This window comes from Ambystoma mexicanum, chromosome 6p (genome assembly GCF_040938575.1).
Source record: "Ambystoma mexicanum isolate Mex_15411 chromosome 6p, UKY_AmexF1_1, whole genome shotgun sequence".
NCBI lineage: Eukaryota > Metazoa > Chordata > Amphibia > Caudata > Ambystomatidae > Ambystoma > Ambystoma mexicanum.
The window spans coordinates 664,178,088-664,198,667 of record NC_090935.1 but is presented as its reverse complement, the minus strand read 5'-3'; the positions used below and the strand labels follow the sequence as shown (position 1 = coordinate 664,198,667).

The following is a 20,580-nucleotide window of genomic DNA, read 5'->3' as shown; positions in this document are numbered from 1 at the left end:
AACTTGCAAGACTGTTCAGTTATCCTTGGTTAAAAAGTATGTACGGATATCCTCTTCGAGATCTGTTCTAAATACTAGGTCCTGTAGGGCCAGTGACTTGAACCTCCACCCACCACAGTCTAACCGCGCATTGACCCACATCAGAGATATTGTGATCGGGAATGGTTAGAGTAAGTTTGTGGATATATATCTGCATCCGTCACCTGTCCCACTAGGTGGTCTGATATGAGGAACATGTCTATTCTTGATGCCATGTCGTCTACCTTGGAGTAGTACGTTTATCGCCTGTCCCCAGGATGCAAGGTGCACCATATGTCATGTAGGTTTAGTCTATCAAGTATTGTGGTAATACAATTGGCTGCCTTCAACAGCGGTCTGGCGCTGGACCCAGTGCAGTCAAGGGTTTAATATAGTATTTATATCTCCCCCCAAATCACTGAAACAGACATATATGGCAACACCAGATCCGCTATCGTGGAATAGAAGCCGGGGTCATCTATATTGGGTCTGTATGTATTCACCAGAAGGACCTCTTTATTAAGTATTTTATCGTGCACTATAACATATCTACCCTCTGAATCTATATGTGTTTGTGTATAGTTGCGTAAAAGCAGTCTTCTTGTGTATCAAAGTTAGCACCCCCCTAGATTGTGTTGACTACTCAATGTAATACCTACTCAGACCCCACACTGCAGTGAAAGACGTATTACCACGAACAACTGCATGTATCTCTTGTAGGAGCAGGACCTGTACATTATGATGGTTCACGTATGCTGTCATTTTTCTTGCCTTAGTGTAGTTTCCTAACCCTCTGATATTCCAAAGAGAACTCTAATAGTCTCCAGGGTGACCTAGCTTAGTAGTGTATGCCATGATGTTGTGTAAATACCATCCTGTTACAATTGGATTTTGCATAACACTCTGATTCATTGTATGTATGTAGCTGAACATTTACTCCCCTGTTTTTCCCCGGCTTATAGACCCCCCCGCATCGTTCTCCCAATCAGAGTCATGTATTCCACCCTACCCCCTCCCTCACTCCTCCCTACGACTATGCACCTACCCAACTTGTGCTTTCGTATAATCACAAAACAGAAAAACTGCAACCTTGCCTGGGGGGTCCCTGTTTAACTCCCGAACCAGACGAGGTCTGCTGCCGATATCTGGATGGATACTCTATTGCAAGGGCAACAGCCCTACTCAATGTTATTTATCGTTATAGAATAATCACGTTTCTAGGTCAGATAATGTAAATCATATAAAAAGTAATTGAATCAAAGTACTTAAAGAGTTTGCACCCATCACTTTCATGAAATCATCAGTGTACCGCTTGTTTGCTCAGGGAGGAGGCAAAGATGTCACCCCTATGTCTTCCTCCACTGCTCGAGACAATCGGTATGTTGACCTCTATGTAAGTTACTGCTTCCTCTGGTAGGGTAAAAAATACAGCCTTTCCCCGGTGTAGGATTTGTAAGCGAGCCGGATACAACATGGCATATGGAGTCACTCTTTTCTGAAGCATACGTTCCACACCCAAAAAGGATCTGCGTTCTTGTTGGACAGCCAAGGAGAAATCCACGTATAAGTGAATTGTAGTGTTGTTGTAGCGCAACTGAACATTTTCTCTGGCGAGGCATAGCACCGTGTCACTGTCTCTATAATTAAGTCGTTTTGCAATGATTGCTCTACGTGAAGCTCCTGGTTTAGGACGTGCTGGCAGTGTTCTGTGCGCTCTTTCCACAACAAACATTGGAGAGAATTTGTGCTTGTCGAACAGGTCTGTCAAGAGATATGACTTCATCACGATCGCAATTCCAAGTCATCACACTTTAACAAGACTCTTCAGATCAGTAGTGACCCTTACCATTTCAGACTTCAGGACAGTAATATCATCCTCCGTTGATCTAATGCGTGTTTCTTCCTCCATCATCTGAGTGTAGACTTTCTCAATTTTACCATTAAAAGTATTTATATTGGTCGTAATGCTGGCCAATTGGTCAGTCATCGATGCAAATCCGGCGTGCATAACCCCCATCACCTGTTTAAGGCTTAGTGTCTCCTTGGGGGATTCACAGGTGGTCATGTGAGCATGCCAATTGACAGTTCTATCTGAACATGGTGGATTGGATTGCCTGGCAAAAGCATCTAGCGCATTTTCTTTCCCTGCTTGGCTCCCCCTCTGGGCATGATAAAGTATGTCTACGTTATGCAAGGCCAGGCCAGGCCAGGCTCCGTCTGTGGGTAGCAGAAATATAGGAGAGTGACATTGTCTGCGCCGCAGGCAATGGTGTATGCTGTTATATATAGCCAAGTATGAGTACCTTAGCGCAATTTACAGGTTAATAGTGCTGGACTGACAAGAGCAATATGCAGGCTACAGATCGCCCTCGGTCGACCATAAAGCTGTTGACTGACCCACCACTAAGTTCTATGGTGGTGACATGAACATGGGATCAACGAATAAATGGTTGCCAGTAAAGGATACATAAACTAGAATGGGGTCATTCAAGTAATCGCTCACTGGGTTCCCGCAAGATCTTCATGTGCCTTGATCAGTATTGTCTGACAGTATTCAGCCCTTCGTTGCTCCCCACTATGTTGTAGATATTGTTGTTACTGTTGGAGGCGAGTCTCCAGGACACAGAACGGGAGAAGGCTAGGCCAGTGATTGCCTCACTCCATCTGCCACGGTGTGCCGTGTTGTATCTTTCCCCTTTTAACAACCCCTCCTTGTTTGCAAATGTCAGTCTATTCACATGTGCAGTGCGTGCTTAAGTTTCAGTCTGTACACCAGCGAGGCCAGCCTCTGGTGGATATTGCTCCGAATCAGTGATTTCCCAACTGTCCCTCACTTTGTCCACGCCGTATTTTAGGGTTGTTCCCGAAAAAGGATGCAAGCAGTAACTATCCAGCGCTCAGATCCTCACTGATGTGCCCCTGTGGTGGTCCATTAAATATGCCCTTCCGCCAGTGCAAGCGCAGGACAGTCACAGCTCCAATCGGAGTTCTCACCACACTTAGGACATCCAGTCGCAGGTACTACTGCGTCAGAGGCAGGCCCGGGTGTGTTTTCACACGATTCCTGACTCGCGTCCCATGTAGGTCGTAGGCGTTGCCTGTTGCACGCGTTTCCCTGCCGTTGCTGGTTTTACAGTAGCTCCCACCCTCTCCCAGCACCGTGGGTGCATGCCGCCGAAGTTTATGATGAGCGAAACCTCAAGTTCCCGTGGAGTTTCGGCACGATATTCAAGCAAGTTATGGCTGGGACCTTCCGATGACGATTTATGCGTTCAGCTCATGCCCATGTTTCCTGAAAGTGGGTTACGATATTAAATCGCCGGCGGCTCGCACAGAGGCTCGGAGAGATGCATCCATCTTGTGGCTGCTCAATAGAGCCGCCTTATTTCTAAGCGCAATGGCTAAATGGTGATCCACTTTAGAATTTTTTCATAGTACATTTTCTTCTTCTCTGCCTTTTTGGTTGTCAAAACATTTATCTGTTGCCTTGCCTTTCGGAGCCTAGGAACTGATTCCCTTGAGTTTTTTATGTTTATGTGAGGCTTCTAAATCTCACAGCTCCTGCAGTAGGTGCTGGTGTTCTATGCCCCTTATTTTAACTAAGTTTGGGCCTATTGATCAGCGTTTCCCAATGATCACTTCTTTAAAAGCGTCCTAATTATTGTTGAAGGGCATCTGATTCTGATTATTAACCTCAAAGTACTCTTTGATTTGGTTTTTTATTTCGTCCTGTGCTATTAGGTCTCAGAGTAAGTGATGAGTTAGCATCGAAGTTCTAGTGTGTGGGGAACTTGATATTATTTCAAAAGTAATCCACAAAGGGCTGTGGTCTGAAATGGTACAATTTCTGTTTGCGTAATATACCGACGGAACCGAGCTGACATCTATATGTAGTCAATTCTGTTGTAGGTTTTACAGATGCTCGAATAAAATAAGTAGTCTCTTTGCCCAGGATGGAATTATCGCCATGTATCGTGCAGCTTCAGCTACCAGAGCTCCCTTCTGAGGTCTGCTGAAGCCTGCTTTGCTGTGGTGTTCATCCCCAGTGAGTGGTCTAGAGTTCTGTCCATTAGTGTTGTGTAATACAAAGTGCCAAACTTGCCAATTAGGGCTTCAGATGACAGCATTAGCAAATGAAAGCCAATAGTTTATTTAAAGTATGTGCTAAATGCTGAAAGTAATGTGTGGTAGCGCCTCCATTGCGCATTAGTGAGCTACAAGGAATATGCAGGCCCAGTAGGGGTGGTAGGTCACATTATGCATTGTGCCTAGACAGACAGGGCGGAGGCCCCAATGTAGTAGCCAATAGAGACATTATTGGAGAGTTTGGAGCATTATAGCACCTATATAGCGCTCAGACAGCCAATCTTTGAAGCGCTATGGACACTAAGCTATGAGTGCAGGCCTGGTAGAGCTTGCTCACATGGGGTTAATTGATTTTGGCTTCTCCTAGAATATTCTGCCTTCTCTTAGCCGGGGCTTTGCTGTGCTTCGTAAAACAAATCCCTGAGAAGGCCTGGTACGGCCTTGCCCACACACTGATAAGGACATACCAGTGCTTTCGCGGAGAGGGCTCCAAGGGAGGGGTAGGAGCGAGCAGGGAGCATCTCAGAGAGAGTTGGGTTTTTCCCAACTGGTGGGAGATTCATGTGCGGACCAAGTGTGTGTGCCCGGAACCTGACGCTCTGTGCGGCACCCTACAGCGCTGTCATCTGAGCGGGCTGGCAGCAGCTAGCTTAAGACGACCAGGGTCTCCAGCGCTGATTAATGATACCATCTGAAGGGGCGTAAGACTGTGTTTCTCTAAGTTCTATGTTTCTCTGTATTTTGTTTTTCTCTAAGTTTTGTGATTGCTCTAATGAGCTTTGTAATCTTCTCTAACTTGAATCCCAAAGTGCTGCTAAATTTAATGTTTATGCTTTTTGTCTGATAAATACTACATTTATTCTGAAGGTGTCATTTTTCACTAGCATGAATTCATTGCTCTGCACGATAGAACCTGTATATTGGGCTGAATTGGGTAATTTTTGCTCTCAAGGGCTGGTCCCGAGAAAGATTTTCCCCTTTTCAAGACAATTAGTAAGTGAAAATCCCCTCCCAGAATTGTGTCACCTTTGGCAAATCAATCTAATTTACCCACCATCTGTCAGAGAATCCCCTCCGGTCCATTATTGGGCGCATATACCATGGCTGGGGTTACTGTTTTTTTTGTCAAATCTCTATGCGCAAAAGCAAACCTACCCTGTGGGTCAGTTAATGTTTTGTCCACAATGAACAAAGAGCCCCTTCCACAGAGGATAGTGACACCGGCTTTCTTCGGCTGGGCCGACGCATGTATCTAAAGAGGAAATAATGTGTGTTGTGACCTGTGTGTGTCTTCATTTAGCAAATGTGTTTCTTGTATCATAGCGATGTCTACCTCTGGGTCGTGGAGCATGGTGAGTAATCGGGTCCTCTTATTAGGGGAACCTATGATGTTAATCGATCGAATTTAAGGTTAGCACTGCGTACGATTGAATGCTTTTAGAGCGTGTGCTTGCGTTATCCGTTCTGTGTTTTGTTAACCCCACACCCCCACTTCCCCTCTGAATCCAACCAACAATTAGGTCTCCCCCCCCCTACCATAGAAGGAGCCCTCTCACCGGTGACCTTTTGAGAACTTGGCAGATCCCATCCAGTAATCATTTCAGGGGTTCGATTCAAAAGTTTATCTTGATTGAGGGACGATTTTACTAAAGAAAAAGATAATCTAAACTGGAACCATATCATGTCACTCCTCATCTTGTTTTTTTGTGTGGGGAATTAAAGGTTACGGTTTTATTACAAACTTCTTTTCTCTTTGCAACACCTCAGCTATACTAACAGTGATTAATGTGGGCCTTGACAATATTTCAGAATGTCTGACAGTTAGGTGGTATAGGAGGACCAGACCCTAGTCAGGCTGGCTTTATGAGCTTAGTCAAATCCTAGGGAATGTCAGTTCCTAGCAGCCATAGTCATCTTATCTTAGCTTTTTGCATTGTTCCTTTGTCGTTATCTGTTTTGACGCCCTTGATTTGTTTGTAGTGAACCTTAACCTTTCCTCCCAAAGAGTTCAGGCGTGAATGTTGTTCTTGTCACGATTCAGAGCCGATTTAATTTTTAATATCTAGCATCCTTGTTCCATGTTGGTTACTGTGTGATTATTTCCTAATCAGGTGAAGTCCCATTGGATAAGATCATCTGAACCTTAATTTTTCTTCGATAAATTAGCGGACAATGGGCTTCAGTTCCCTCCTCCTGTGTAAGGTATAGCTGGAGACACCCTGGACTAGCTGGATTTTTGAGTCAAGAAAGGGAAACTTGCCGTGTCTCATGGTGGCTTTTAGCAGCTTTTCTTTGAAGGTGAAACTGCGTGGCTGGCTCATCCCTAGGGTATGGCGGAGGTCACAATCTATCAGGCCTATTGTTTTCTATATTGCCTGTTTACTCATCAGGCAATAAGTCCTTGAAAAGTTTTCCTAGGAGGCCTTCAAGGTTGGAACCCCAGCGGTTCTCCTTTAGGTAGTTCAGTCGGATGTTACCACGCCAGGAACGATTTTCCAGGTCTTCACACCCTTCTGAAAGGTCTGCCATAGTTTGCTGTAAAGAGGAGATGCCAATTGCTTTAGGTATCTGTGTTATAAGTTCTTCTACCGTTTGTTCAGTTACATTACTCAGCTAACCTAGGAATGCTAAATCTACCTGTAGCACTGTCACAGACCTCGTTCACTTCAGTTTTCAATTCAGCCTATTCTTTGATAAGGTTGTCCTGGAAGCTGTGCAGACATGATAGTAGGTCTTCCTTAGAGAATGATACTGGGATTCTAGAGTGGAGAGTCTGAAACCCTGTCTACAGCTCCACTTGTGTGCGCTGTTGTCCACTGTGTGGATTGTACATACTGATTTTTATGTTTTCTTTGTGTGATTTCTTATGTGGAGTGCCCGTTGCTATGTGCTTGAAATCCTCCTCTTACCCAGGGGTCGAAATCACGACCCCCCCTCAAACCTCCATAGCAGCAGTTCGCAGGGTGCTCTTCTCAACCCTGGTCCTGCCCCATCCTTGACTATTTTGTCTGGCAGGAGTGTGATGAGATCTGCCCAGTCTGTTGGTTAATACTATACATTTTCAACTAGTGTTACTTTGGTGACTGGAATAACAGATGGAACATGGTATGTGTGATTGGAGAAGCCAGGGCTGCTCCCATCTATAAAGTCTCACTACGGCCTGTTACATGAACAACGAAAGTGTTTCTGATTGCTTCTACATTCATTCTCCTAGGTCCCTGACCTAGATAGTTGTGTAGTACTCAAGACACATGGCAGCCCAGTCCACCTTCTTTCCTGGACCTAAGCAATATCTTTTTATGCCTCATAGGCTTTTGACCATGCAAAATCAAGTGAAAATGGATTTTGGAATATCCTGCAGTATGGAATTCTGAACCAGGAATTGGAGGGCCTGAAAAGTGCAAAGGTCAGGGCAGTATATTCATCTTGACTATATTGTCTCAGCCCAATCCAGCCAAGACACATTTAGGATATTTTGTCCGTGTAGGTCCTGCTTGATTGTGCCAAACAAACAGGGGAAATTGGGTTGTGAGTGTTTTGAAATAGAAAGGGAGAGGAATGTTCTCAACAAAACCTGGGATTACAATGAGTTTACCTTAAAACCAGGTAAAATGCATCACCTTCCCCAATGTACTGCAGCTATTTACCAGCAACAGTCATCCTCGGCAAATAAGCAAATCTTGTGAAATTTGTTTCCCTATTATTCCTAATAAATCTGCCTGCCCCCTAATGTGTCCCACAAAAGGTTCCATAACCAAGGCAACGAAGAGGCAGGGTACGTGACGGCACGTTTTCCTTTTCCTCCCCCCAAGCCCCAGAGAGCTAAAAGTACTGGTAAGGGTCAGTTTACCACACCCTAGCCATCAGGTTTTTGTAATTAGCAAACATCATTCTAATCACGGTTTCACCAAACTCAAATACTTTCATGACAGCTGGCAGGAAGTCCAAGTCTTCTAGATCAAACGCCTTCTCAGCATCCAACATTAGTAGAAATTCTTTAATGTGCACTCTGCAGGTCTTGTCAATAATATCACAGATCACAATTGATGCAGCAAGACAAAGGACCGCATGTATTGCTCTATTGGTTCATACAGGAGTTTAGTACAGAGATTGGTACGCATGTTCATAAGGGTGATGGGGAACTAAAACGGTAACAGGGAGGGATCCCTACCTGGCCTGGGGATGACCATCATATGCAACTCCTTAATGGAAGCAGCTAATGATATATGATGCGATGAGTCATTTATAATGCGCCTGTACACAAGTGTTTCTAGGCATGACGAGACAAGGTAGGGGAGACAGAGGGAGGACAAAACAAGCAATCTTACTAGGCGTTGTGTCATTCAGATCGTGCAAGTGAAGGGGGGACTCCAGACTCCACCTACTGCCATATACGTTTATCTGCAGTTTTAATCAAATTGTGTGCAAGAAAGATGGCATTAATTCTACAACAGAATTAATGGACATGTCAAACATAAGTGTAGTCTGTGATTCCAGAGTACACTACTCGCTAGCTATCAACCAGATCCATAGTCCTGAATTGTCGCTCATGTGTAGCTAACATAGTGCCAACCAAAGGAAAAACAGTTTTGGAGCAGTCCAGGCCAGAATTGTGCACTAGATTGTGTTCCCTCCTCATAATAACCTCACCTTTTCATAGGTCTCCCATCAAACTCAGGGATTTAAACAGAAAGGATTATTAATGTCAGTTGGTCGCAAGGAATGGCATAATAAACATGAGACCTGCAATCCTGCCAGCCATTCCATTGCATTGCATTGCATTGCATTGCATGTTTTCCCTACAAGTCCAGTAGGGCCCTCTCCAAAATAAACAGCAAGTCCTATGAATTCAAATAGCTACATCCAGCCCTACAGGGCTACCTCAGCCCCCACTCCTCCCTAAAAATTGGCCAATACTCCCAAAAAGTACAACTAGGGAGTAAACGTACTCCCAACAAAAAATAGGAAAAAAGACATGTAGAAACTTGCATCCCTGCTTTCACCCTCACATCTCCATAGATATGTTTGGACCAGTAGTGCATGTAGTACCATAAGCAGAAATTACTATTTTAACTGTCTAATTGGAAGCAAACGTGCATCTTTTAATGTGCATGAATAACTAGGTGCAAATAAATATTACAAAAACATTTCTATTTTTCAGTTAAAACACTTTTTTTTACTCACATATAAAATACCCTCATTGGGAATTGAACTTACATTTTTACTCTTCCCCTCCCCCCAAACATAATTTTACTAACAACTTTAAAATAAATAGGCAGTAAAATACTCCCACTTCCAAATCTGATCTGGAGCACTGACTACATACAATCAGTTCGATGGAGCACAGGAATGGGAACTGAAAAGGATAATCTCATTACGCTAGCCTAGATTTATCTTCAGCCTCTCCTGAAGGAGCACCTCATATGGGTGAGTGGATTAAAGATCCCCAGAGGACTGCTTTTGTTTAAAGTGTTGAGACTGCAAACAATTATTGACCGAATTCTAGCCATTGTCTAAATTAGTGTCAGCCCCAACCTCCAGTACTACTCATCTCGATTCCCATTTTTGACCTTTACAAACCGTGATCTAGTTTTCTCTGTCCCTTTCTTAAGCAAGAACCTGTCCTACTGTACTGAACCCACTCGCCTCCATTTCTTTAAACTACACAAAGACTTGAAGAATGAATAGGCTTCACCCTTCATCTCAAGGTGACAAGAGATACAACCTCAGCCCAAGACCTTTACCTACTCCCAGCAGCTACTGTTACCCCCCCTCCCCACCATGACATGGAAGGTGAGGGGCCTCGGCACATACATCCGTAGGAATAGTGTCAAATCATACCTCCAGCGCAAAAAGATTTCAATAGCCTTACTACAGGAAACCCATCTATGCTGGGGGGCGGGCGTGGGTATGGTACAAGGGTCCCCATATTCTAAGTATGCCAGTGGAGTCCTTATACGGATTGCCAGTTCACTCCCATTCAGGTTACAGAACCACGAAAGGGATGTGGAGGGCCGATACAGCATCCTGTGAGGTTATCTGGGCAATACAGAACTGCCCATAATTAACTCTTATTTTCCGAATCACGCGATACCCGCACACATCCAGGCACTATGCACACAAATGACCCCAGGCAGAGACGCCTTCTTCATCTGTGGTGGGGACTTCAATTGCGTACGAGACATAGTATATGATAGGTCCACACCACCTAAGTGCGGTCTCTCCCCAGCCACAGCAGCACTTAACAATGCCGTAGCTGACTTAGCCCTGGTTGACATTTGGAGAGAACTTCAGCCAGAGTCGAGAGAATACTCTTATTACTCCTCCCCACACAACCTGCACACCAGGATAGACTATGTCTTTGCTGGCACTGACCAACTGTACAAATTTGGAAGTGCTGAGTACATGGGCCGTACCATATCAGATCACTCCCCACTTATCGTCTCATGGGACCGCAGGATGCCCAACACCCCTGTCCCGACGTGGCGCATGCCCACAGACGCACTGACGGATCTTGCTTTTAGAGAGCAACTCTGCGTCAAATTAGATATTTTCCTGAAAGAAAACATTGGCAGCGTGAACAGCTGGGGGATTGTCGGGGAAACCTTAAAGGTGATAACCAGAGGTGGAATTATTGCGGGCGCAGGTGGCATCCACAGACAATTGATAGAGGAGCTTGAGATCACTGAGGCCAAAGTCAAAGATCTAGTGAAGCTACACCTAAATGCGCAATCTGCTGAGCGAACCCTCGAGGAGGCTTGGTCACGCTGCCGGGCCACTTGGGAGAAATTGTCAAAGTTTGACTATGTCACTAAGACAGTGCGTACGCACGTAGAGGGGGACAAGTTTGGGAAACTGCTCGCCTGGCTATGTCATAACGAATACCCTAGATCCCCAATCACGCTTCTACAAGACGAATGCGGAGAACCTTAGAGGGCAAAGTCAGCAATTAATGACATATTCGCTACCTATTACACCAAACTATATAGCCATAGCACTCAAATACCATCCGATGAAATTGCTGAAGCCTTCACAAAGATTGAACTCCCACACCTCACTATCAGTCAGCGTGACCTCCTAGACCAACTCTTCACCCTATTAGACCTGGAGGAAGCAATAACCACACTGGCTTCAGTTACTGTCATGATCCTGGCCCCTGGCCCTCACTGGCAAGTCAGCCTTCCAGTTAGGGCCAGGTCAAAGGCCTTAAAACCTCATCCAAGACTCTCTTGGAGTCAGTCCTGGTGCCTTTGGCGCCAGGCTCATAGCCAACATTAGAATGGGACTATTTACTTGGGACTATTTAACTTGGGGGGGTTCAGCCAACATGGAGGCACTCGCATAGCTCAGTTACAAGGGAACTGAGCTATGAGCTCTAGTCTTTTGGGTGTGGCAGGCCTGGGACTACTTTACCTGAGACTATTTAAACCACACCCAAACAGCAGAACATGCTTTGCGTTATTCTGCTGTGGGCAGCATAACGCTCACCGTGTCCAGTTCTTTGATGCCAGCTTACCTGAAACCAAGGACCTGCAGAGAGAGAAAGAACACTACGAAATTTACATGGAACAGTATCCTGTCTTCAATCCACCGCTGACTTCAGTTCCACTCACCTGAAGGTACGAACTCCATCATCCGGCACTGCATGCATCCTGGAATACCATAACCTGGAAAGAGGATAAAGAAAGACGGCATTAGTAAGCGTTTACTCAAGTTTACTTCCAAATGAAGAAAGCCACATAATTGTTACCTGGGTAGTCATCTCCTGGTCAGTATCATTGCTGGAACATTACGGCGCTCCTGCGAGGAGAGAAAAGACACAGGTTAGCAATATAAAAGGCGAAATAGCACCGCACATCGCGCATTACTCACTGGACAGAATCGCGCACACCGCGCTTTCGCCTACCAGCCCATGCTCATCTTCAAACTGCATGACAACTCCAAAATACCTTTCCATACCTAAAAGGAAAGAAGTAAGACATTATTATTTGAACTCAGAGGAACATAAGAACTGCATATAAAGACTGTAAAGCAGCAAACCTACGGAGTCGCAGCAGGCCTGGATTCCCACAGGGCGGGCTTGCACCAGTGAAGTAACTTGGTCGCTGCTCGCCCCCCACATCTACGTGCCCCTGCCACAAGGAGCAGGACAGAGAATCCACCTTCTACAATATTAAGGAGAGGAGAGGGCCCAAGGGGGAGGAAGGAGTTGAGGCCAAGGGAGGTGGGAAAACAGACAATCTGGTATTGAATCCAGCTCTCCTATATTGCAGACCCATCTTTAACCAGAGGCCTTACCAAGGGACCGGGAGAAGTTTCGTGAGTGCAAATCATCCAACCAGGGCTAGGTGGCGTCCCCGTGGATACCAGGTGAGCGTAACAGTTACAAAACATATCAATCTACACTAGCCCTGACGCTCTTGAAAGTCTTTGAAGAAGTCTTTGACATCGGCGGACTCCCGAACACAATGTGTGAAAGGTGGGTGGTTCCCATGCTTAACCTTGGGAAACCTGTGGAAACTTTCGATTCGTACCGCCCCCCGGAAATGTTCAATTATGACATTGCTGCACTAATACATCCGAACCAAACCGGGTATGTACCTGGTCGCAGCACCACCTCAAACCTGCGCAGATAACACGTAATTGACCAAACTCAAGGTGGCTCAAAACAATGGGCCTCATTCCGAGTATGGCGGTAAGGGATAGCGGCCACCGCTAACGAGAGCGGTGGCGGTAATCCCTTACCGCCATACTCCGAGTTCCCTTAGCGCCATGGTGCTTTTAACACCTGCTTTTAGCAGGCGTTAAATACCATGGCGCTAAGGGACCTTGATGTTAATTACGCCACCGTAATTTACGGTGGCGTAATTGACGCCTTCCCCACTCCCATTATGCCCTATGGGGCAAGAATGGGAATGGGGAAGGGTAAATGGGGATTGGGGAATTACCGCCCCGCCAACCTTGGAATGGGGCGGTAATTCCGCCAACCACCAAGGCGCTGCCGGTCCGGGTACGGCGTCAACCAAGGCGTTAATAGCGCCATTGGTTAGCGCCGTACTCGGAATGAGGCCCAATATGTAGTGGCATCACTAGATGTGGTCAAAGCCTTCAATTCTGTGTATTGGGAGTGGATAGAGGCTGCACTATGAGGCTTTGGGTTTGGACAGTTTTTCACACGATGGGTCAAAATACTGTACACTTTCCCTATAACTAGAGGCAAGACAGGCCGGCACATATCGAGACAGTGGGCCATACAAAGTGGGACCCGACAAGGGTGTCCGTTCTCGCTGATGCTTTACATATTAGCATTGGAACCAATACTAGCATACTTAAGACAAGAGGAACAGGAGGCGGGGATTCACATAGGGGGCACCACACACCTGCTCATTATACGCAGATGGCGTACGGCTATACCTATACCAACCAACCACACCATAACTTACCTATAATGCTAGAGGTGCTAGACAGCTTTGCCAGATTTTCAGGGATTACCTTCAATAAGCAGAAATAATGTCTATTCCCTCAAGCGGGACTTAGTGGCACCAAAGAAACCTCTGTTCTTGAACGGGGCTTGAAATGGGAAGATGACTCTTTTAGGTATCTGGGCATACGAATCACACATACCCCAGAAAGGACACATGCCCTGAACACACAGAGGGCAGTGGAGGGTGTTAAAAAATATCAATGGTGTTCTGGTCCCGATTGCCCCTCTCGCTTACGGCAGGGTGGCTATCACGAAGATGATCACTCTACCTAGGGTCTTATATAGCTACACCAACATTACCTTCTATATTGGTGCACCCTTCTTCCAGAAAATGGAGATCACACAAAGTGCTTTTTTATGGGGCCTGAGGAGGTATAGACTGGCCATCCCCACCCTGTCCCTGCCCTTTGAGCAGGGAGGTGTTCACCTGCCACGGCTGGAATACTACTATTTAGCAGCTCAACATAGTTTTATTGCTAAATAATTGTCAGATGGTTGTCAGACGAAACCCTACAGAACATGCGTTGCTTAGCCCTTTGATAAGCCCTGTGTTACTAAGGGAAGCACTGTGGTATCCAGAGAGCAAACACATTTACCCATTGCTATTAAGGGTGGGCAGACAGGTCTGGTCGAGAACACAGAAAACACTGAGGCTCCAGCACCCCTAATCCCCAAATACCCCCATTTTGATTAACACACAATGGGATCCAGAGGAACTGAAAGTTGTGCGATGCTGGGAGGGATTGGGTATTGCCTCCTGGGGAGACATGTACAAAAATGGAACCTATTGAGAACTCGCTGACCTCATGCAAAAGGAGGGTCTCCCAAGGGGTCAGTTCATAAGATATATGAGAATAACTAAATTTGCTAAGTGTACCTGGTCGGACTGGCCCGCTGAACCCCAACAAAATACCCTTTTAGCACTAATGTATGACCTAGACGATAGCTGGAAGCCTGTATCCAGACTGTACAGGGGCCTCTTGGATAGCACAAACATCAAGCTCACGAAGCTTTAGACACAATGGGAGGCGGACTTGAGGGTAAACATCACCGATAAGCAATGGGCATGAGCACTCGGCTTCATTAAAAATGGGCCACGCAATGCAAGATTCAGACTTATCCAGGTCAATCTGCTCCATCGCACGTATACGACTCCTTCCAGAGTTGTTAGGTAAAAAAAGACGCACTTTCCAACTGTCCCCAGTGCGGTCAGGAGAACGCCCAGTTGATGGACATGCTCTGGGAATGTAACATAGCACAGCGGTTTTCGTCCCAAGTTAAACTAAACATATCTGTGAAACAGCAGGGATTAAGAGATCTGAGTGGAATCTGCTGGAGTGCATACTAGGAGCGTACTGTAGATCTAGAAAGTATAAACATATCTCTTAATTTATGATGGACCTGGCTTGTATATTGGCGAAGAGATGCACAGCTATGACCTGGATATCAAGCAAAGGCCCACTCTTTGAAATATGGCTAAGGGAAATGCAACGTTGTTGCGAAGCTGAGACCACCGATTGGGGCCGCTCAACAAATATACATGGTGGGGATGTTGTGCTCAACTTTGAAGCATGGAAGTCGTTAGTTTACTCTGCCCTTTACCCCACTGATGACAGACCACCGTGAACTCATCCCAAAGTTGTAACTTGATTTACACCTGTCACTCCCCATTGAACTGGATTCCCATATGCTGCACTGGACACCCCACCCCATGTTGAATGACTCACAGAGAACTGCATATTTAACCCCCCAATGGGAAAAGTTGGGTTATTGTCCTGGGTATGGCAGTGAACCCTTGTATTGGCTTCCTCTAACATGGTTGGGTATCTAGTTGTTTTCTTCCTCTTCTCTCTACTTTCCTTCTTCCTTCTCCCTATATCATTGGTTTATTGAACCTGATTGTATTGAGTTGTACATGTGAATCTTTACATTGTGGATTGGACTGTATCGATAGGAAAACGCCAATACACAAATAAAAAAAAAAGAAAGACCTGCAGAGTACAGTGGAGTGCCGCACTCCAAAGCAGCCAGCTGCTACAGAACAGAACGCTCCGGATGGAGATAAACCAACCTATAACTAGAATGCAGAACCCAACACACTTCATAGAGCTTTCCCTCTGAAACTTGTTCTCCAGGTGCACATCAGGCCTCTGTGTATCTTGCAACCGGACTATGGATTCTTCACTCAAAAAAGTTGAACATCCCCCCTTTTCGAGAAGTTAGAGGCCCTCTTCCCAGTCACAATTTACAGTCCAAATTAAATTGCATTTCAAACAGTACATTTATACGGATGTAGTGAGCTCAGAGGGTTTCAGCTACCCACTTCATGCCATGCGTCAGAACAGGGTAGCTGGTGCAATATCATAATGAAGTCTGTGCAGCTATCGAGGAAATTAATTACACAAGTGCCTCTTGCTGGAGATAGGGTCCTTTCCTTGGTTTGGAAGACATGCAATTTGCGTACAATGGGCCTCATTATGAGTGAGGCGGTCCGGAAATAAGGGTGCCGGTTGCATTGTACCGGCACCGTTTCCGGACTGCCACACTACAACTCTGCCTTTCCGGGGCCCTTACGCCCTGCAGTAGGCAGAATTATCACGTAAGCACCGGCACAGTTAGCAACTGTGCCAGTGCTTCCTTGTCCCCATTCCCGTGGAGTGCTAGGAGCCTCCACGGGAATGGGGACTTCCATTTTCCAGCGTCTGATATCCCAGGCCGCCGGGACTTTTATGTCCCGGGGCCCCAGGTTATCAGGCATCGGAACAGTGTTACGAGTCCAGCAGCAACCCGCTGGTCGCACTGGCTGGTTACCGCCAGACTCGTAATGAGGCCCAATGGCTCTATGTGGTACATTAAGTGTGCTTCCGGAACAGCATATTTATCAGCTTAATATGCAGTGAAAGGGCTGGATCTCGCAGACGAAATAAGAAAAGATTTTGGAGGAACCCAACCATGTTTTTGCCGTCGGAAACCTATTTCAAGAAGCACATGTGCGTGTCTTGTTGCCAGGGCCTGTTCCCTAAACCGTTGCTTTTCATCTGCAGATGAGTGACCGCTTCTTTCCAAGCATTAACCTACACATAAGAGGGTACAGTGTGCTAACTAAGGGCTACAATATCACTCTTGCATTCACAAACCCCATCTTCCTGGGAAGAAATCTCTTTTGAACTTTCACTGATGGATTTGGACAGTTCGACTCTTTGGGTACTCATTTCATCCTTTAAGATTGATTTGCAGTCCAGGGGTGAATATGCTTTCCTAAGGACCGATCTGGTGTTGAATGAAGTGACAGGCTGGGCTATTACAGATAAAGGGGGTAACTACACAGATGTGAGTCAGCCTGTAACAACGGGCTTGGTGGATGCGTTGAGATTCTGCTTTCTGAGGGAGCCAGTTAGCTTTGTCTTCAGTAGGGTCTACGTGTTTGGGGCCCCCTGATCTTTGCTCCCTTTTTTGGAGGACATGAAGGACATAATTCCAGGTTCCAAATGATGAGGGGTCCACCTGCCAAGTGCCGGTAACCAAAAGATTTGCTTTCATGGCTCTGGGCTTCCTGTGAAGTTAAGACCATCCAAGGACCTAAGACTCTTTCCCTGGTCAACTACAGCATTAGAAAGGCAGAGAGTCAGGCATTTCAGATAGCTAGCTGCTGGGGGTATTATGTTCAGGGTTGTCATGTGTTGCTTAATGCAAAATCAACCCATACTAGAACATTCCCAGTGACACACTGCGCTCATCTCACTCTGCTGCCCTCGCTAACACCCACTGTGCAGATCTTCACACCTCCCAAATAGGTGTACAGGGCAAGCAGTCCTCAATCAAAAAAGGTCTGGTCTTACAGGCATCTTCCCCCCAAAGGCATCTATCCGTCTCTTACAATGGCTTCTTCCTCTGCTCTTGAAATCAGTCATGAGCCTCCTTTGCGGCGGCAGAATCGCTCCTGTGTTGCTTCATTGCTACCATCTTACGAGTGCTGATGTCCGCAGGATCACTCCATCTCTGCTGATGACATTATGTGTTTCTGAACTAATCTAGTGCAATGCAGGCTGTGAGTAGCTTTCATTGCGTTGGATTAAATCAGAACCTACTAGAGCAGCAGATCAGTAGCCCCAGGCCAGGGAGCAGCAGCAAATGTGCACTCAACCAACATCTTGTCCGTGCCTCAAAGATTCTACTGCACATTTTTCCACCAGATGTTCCAAAATAGTACATGAGACAATTCTGAATGTATAAGTTCACTTTATCATTTTACAAAGATATTTACTAAGTGCTCCAAACAAATGTAAAAGTTCTGTTTTATCACATATCATATTGCATGAGTGTGAACACATGCTGTGCAACTTGTGACAATCATGTTTTTTCTAAATTATCCATTCACTAGTTTAGAATTTAACAAAAAATATGCATTAAGATCCCTACTGTAGCCACCGATTCAGTTCAACAGAGTTTTATTTGTTTTGTCAAAGTGGTCTGTCTTACATAAACCTCTCAAATTTGGCCTTATATTTAATGGTGTACAAGACAATTCTAGCTCCAAAAAACGTTTTGGGCCAATTGCATGTCTTGCTCTCAAACCAAAAATCACTTAATGTTCTCCATGCTGATCCCCAGTCCTTATTTTGTAGCCACTCCACTCTCTCTACTGCTCAGTGCAAGTCTCAAGCTATTCTTTAGTAAAAAGAAACTGAAAACATAGGGCTGCCCATACCCAAGTGCCAAGTGCCAAATCCGTCAAAATGCGCTGCCAACCCTTAACAATGAGCATTCACATTATTCGTTTTTTCTTCAGTCAACAACTCTAAAATCATAGCTGAAGCCCACCAATACTGAGGCATGCCCCACCTGCCTGGCAATTAAACCAACACTGAGCCCAGTTTCCTCAAGTATGAAACGCCCGATACATGGCCATAATTTTAGAAAGGCACAAGGGTTTTTGTCTCCCCCACCCAACTGTTGTGGCACACCATTTTGTCCCACTCATTTGGCAGGGGCCACCTTAATTTAGATGTCATGTCTCCCCCATCAACATTTTCAGCAAAGTTACTCTACTGCTTTAAAAGGGCTCAATACCTGCCTCACATTTAAAAATAAAAAAGTATCCCAACCCAACCAACTTTAGGCCAATCGCCAATCTTCCCGTCAAAGCTCATGATTATGGGAACAGTTCTAAACCTGCAAACCTTCCTAGACCACTAAAAATGTCCTGTGCCTAGTTCATGAATTTCTTCATGGGGTCAGACACTCCTTTATAAGAAGTGCCCCCTCTATCAACTACAACATCTTTTGCAATCCACAAATTCAAGCCTCCTGGCCGTGTCTAAATACAGGTAAGCTGGAGCAGAAAGCCACGCATTCTTTTATGCTGCTGTAAAGGTTTGCCAACTCAGTTAAGACGGACACAGGACCAACTGTCATTTAAAAATAAAACTTGAAAACGTTGTTATGTAGCAACCTTTGGTCGGTACCTTCAATTTACCAGGCCTTTTCCTTGAATAAAATAGGCCTTTCCTTAACTAAAATAGGCCTTTTCCTTAACTACTCAATCAACTATAATGATTGATTTCTCAGGGCCATGTACTCGCTATGCATGGTGATAGTGTGCTCTAGAAGATTCACATAACATGTTTTTGCTTTCGTTTGAAATGGAAATTGCTCCCAATGCTTAGCCTGCGTATTCACCATGCAGGCAGCTCTTAAAAATGTATATGAATTTCCAGTTACATAAGACCACCGACTAATTTCCAAAAGTGCTACTTTGCAAGTCAACAAATAATAAAATGTCCATGACTTTTCTTGTACAACATATTTTGTATGATAAACATACTTGCCAATGCCTCTTTCAATTGAGCTTTGCTATTTGCTGCATGGTACCAGGTGATTTCAATTCCATCTCGTGTTTTAATCTGGTTGCAGTCCAAAAAATAATCCAGTGTGCCTTCATTCCACGACCCTACGACCAAAAAATAGCAAGTAATTGATTTGCAAAGCAAGACAAGGGAGCAGTGATCAATAACAATGTTCATGTCATTGTTTACTTCCATAACACTGCAGAGCATCAGTTTAAAATGATACCCGTTTTGAAAGTATTTCCATTGTTTCAGACATTACGCTCACCCCTTACATATGAATCCAAGGAGTTGGCAAACAACATCACAAAACCCATATGCTTGAACATGCCTGGGGCCGCCACTCGTTTCTGCGACAGACCAGTTAAAAACACACAGTTCAACCCCCTTCAGCTTGCCTAGTCTACAGTCCCCCGTTGATGGCGATTACGCTCACCTATGCAGTCTCTATTTCACCGCACAGTTTCCCCCACGGTGACGGTCGGTGTGTGCCTTCTGTTATGTTATGTTACTTTGCATTTATATAGCGCCTTATATACCATTGGTATGGTCTGAAGGCGCTGGTAGGTTGAACGCCCTTGGGAACCGAAGTTGAGGTCAGTAGAGGAAGTAGAGAGAGTCAAAAGGTGCATGTGAGCACCGGATATGTGTGCAGCTGGTGTGGTATTCGTGTAATAGCTGCTTCTTAGCGGTAGGTGTGGTGGTTGAGAGGTCAAGAGTATGTGTTCGTTCTAGCATGATTTATTCAGACCGATTGTGCCTGCGTTAGGCCTGAGGAGAACGCCTGGCTGGGGGGTGAGTAACCAGCAGTGTTTAGTTAGAGTGATGGGGAGTATGAGGCAGATGTTGGTTTGAGAACAGCTATACCGAATGGTGTCATAGTATCTCTGTGTTCTAGTTGAATGGTGGTGTAAAGAAGAGAGTAAGCGTGGTGATGTGATATGGTGGGTTACATGCTCAAACGTTCCATGCATTCACACCTTTCCATGTAAGTCGTGCAATTCTATGCACTCCAGTCCGCTCCACTCCAGTTGTTTTATGCACTCGATCCACGTATTTCACCTGTACCATCCACATACTTAATTTGTTTTATCCACATATTTCACCCTTCCATCCACATACATCACCCGTTTCACTCACATACGT

At 45.3% G+C, this 20,580-nt stretch overlaps 1 protein-coding gene across 2 annotated transcripts in view; it reads right to left on the bottom strand.

Annotated features, from left to right (window-relative positions):
• FAM151B (family with sequence similarity 151 member B) overlaps nt 1–20,580 on the bottom strand; it is a 489,461-nt gene that overhangs the window by 375,025 nt on the left and 93,856 nt on the right. For both annotated transcript variants that reach the window (XM_069627545.1, XM_069627546.1), the window contains one exon: nt 19,413–19,538. In XM_069627545.1, coding sequence (XP_069483646.1) covers nt 19,413–19,538 — 126 coding nt within the window. The remainder of the gene's footprint in view (nt 1–19,412; nt 19,539–20,580) is intronic.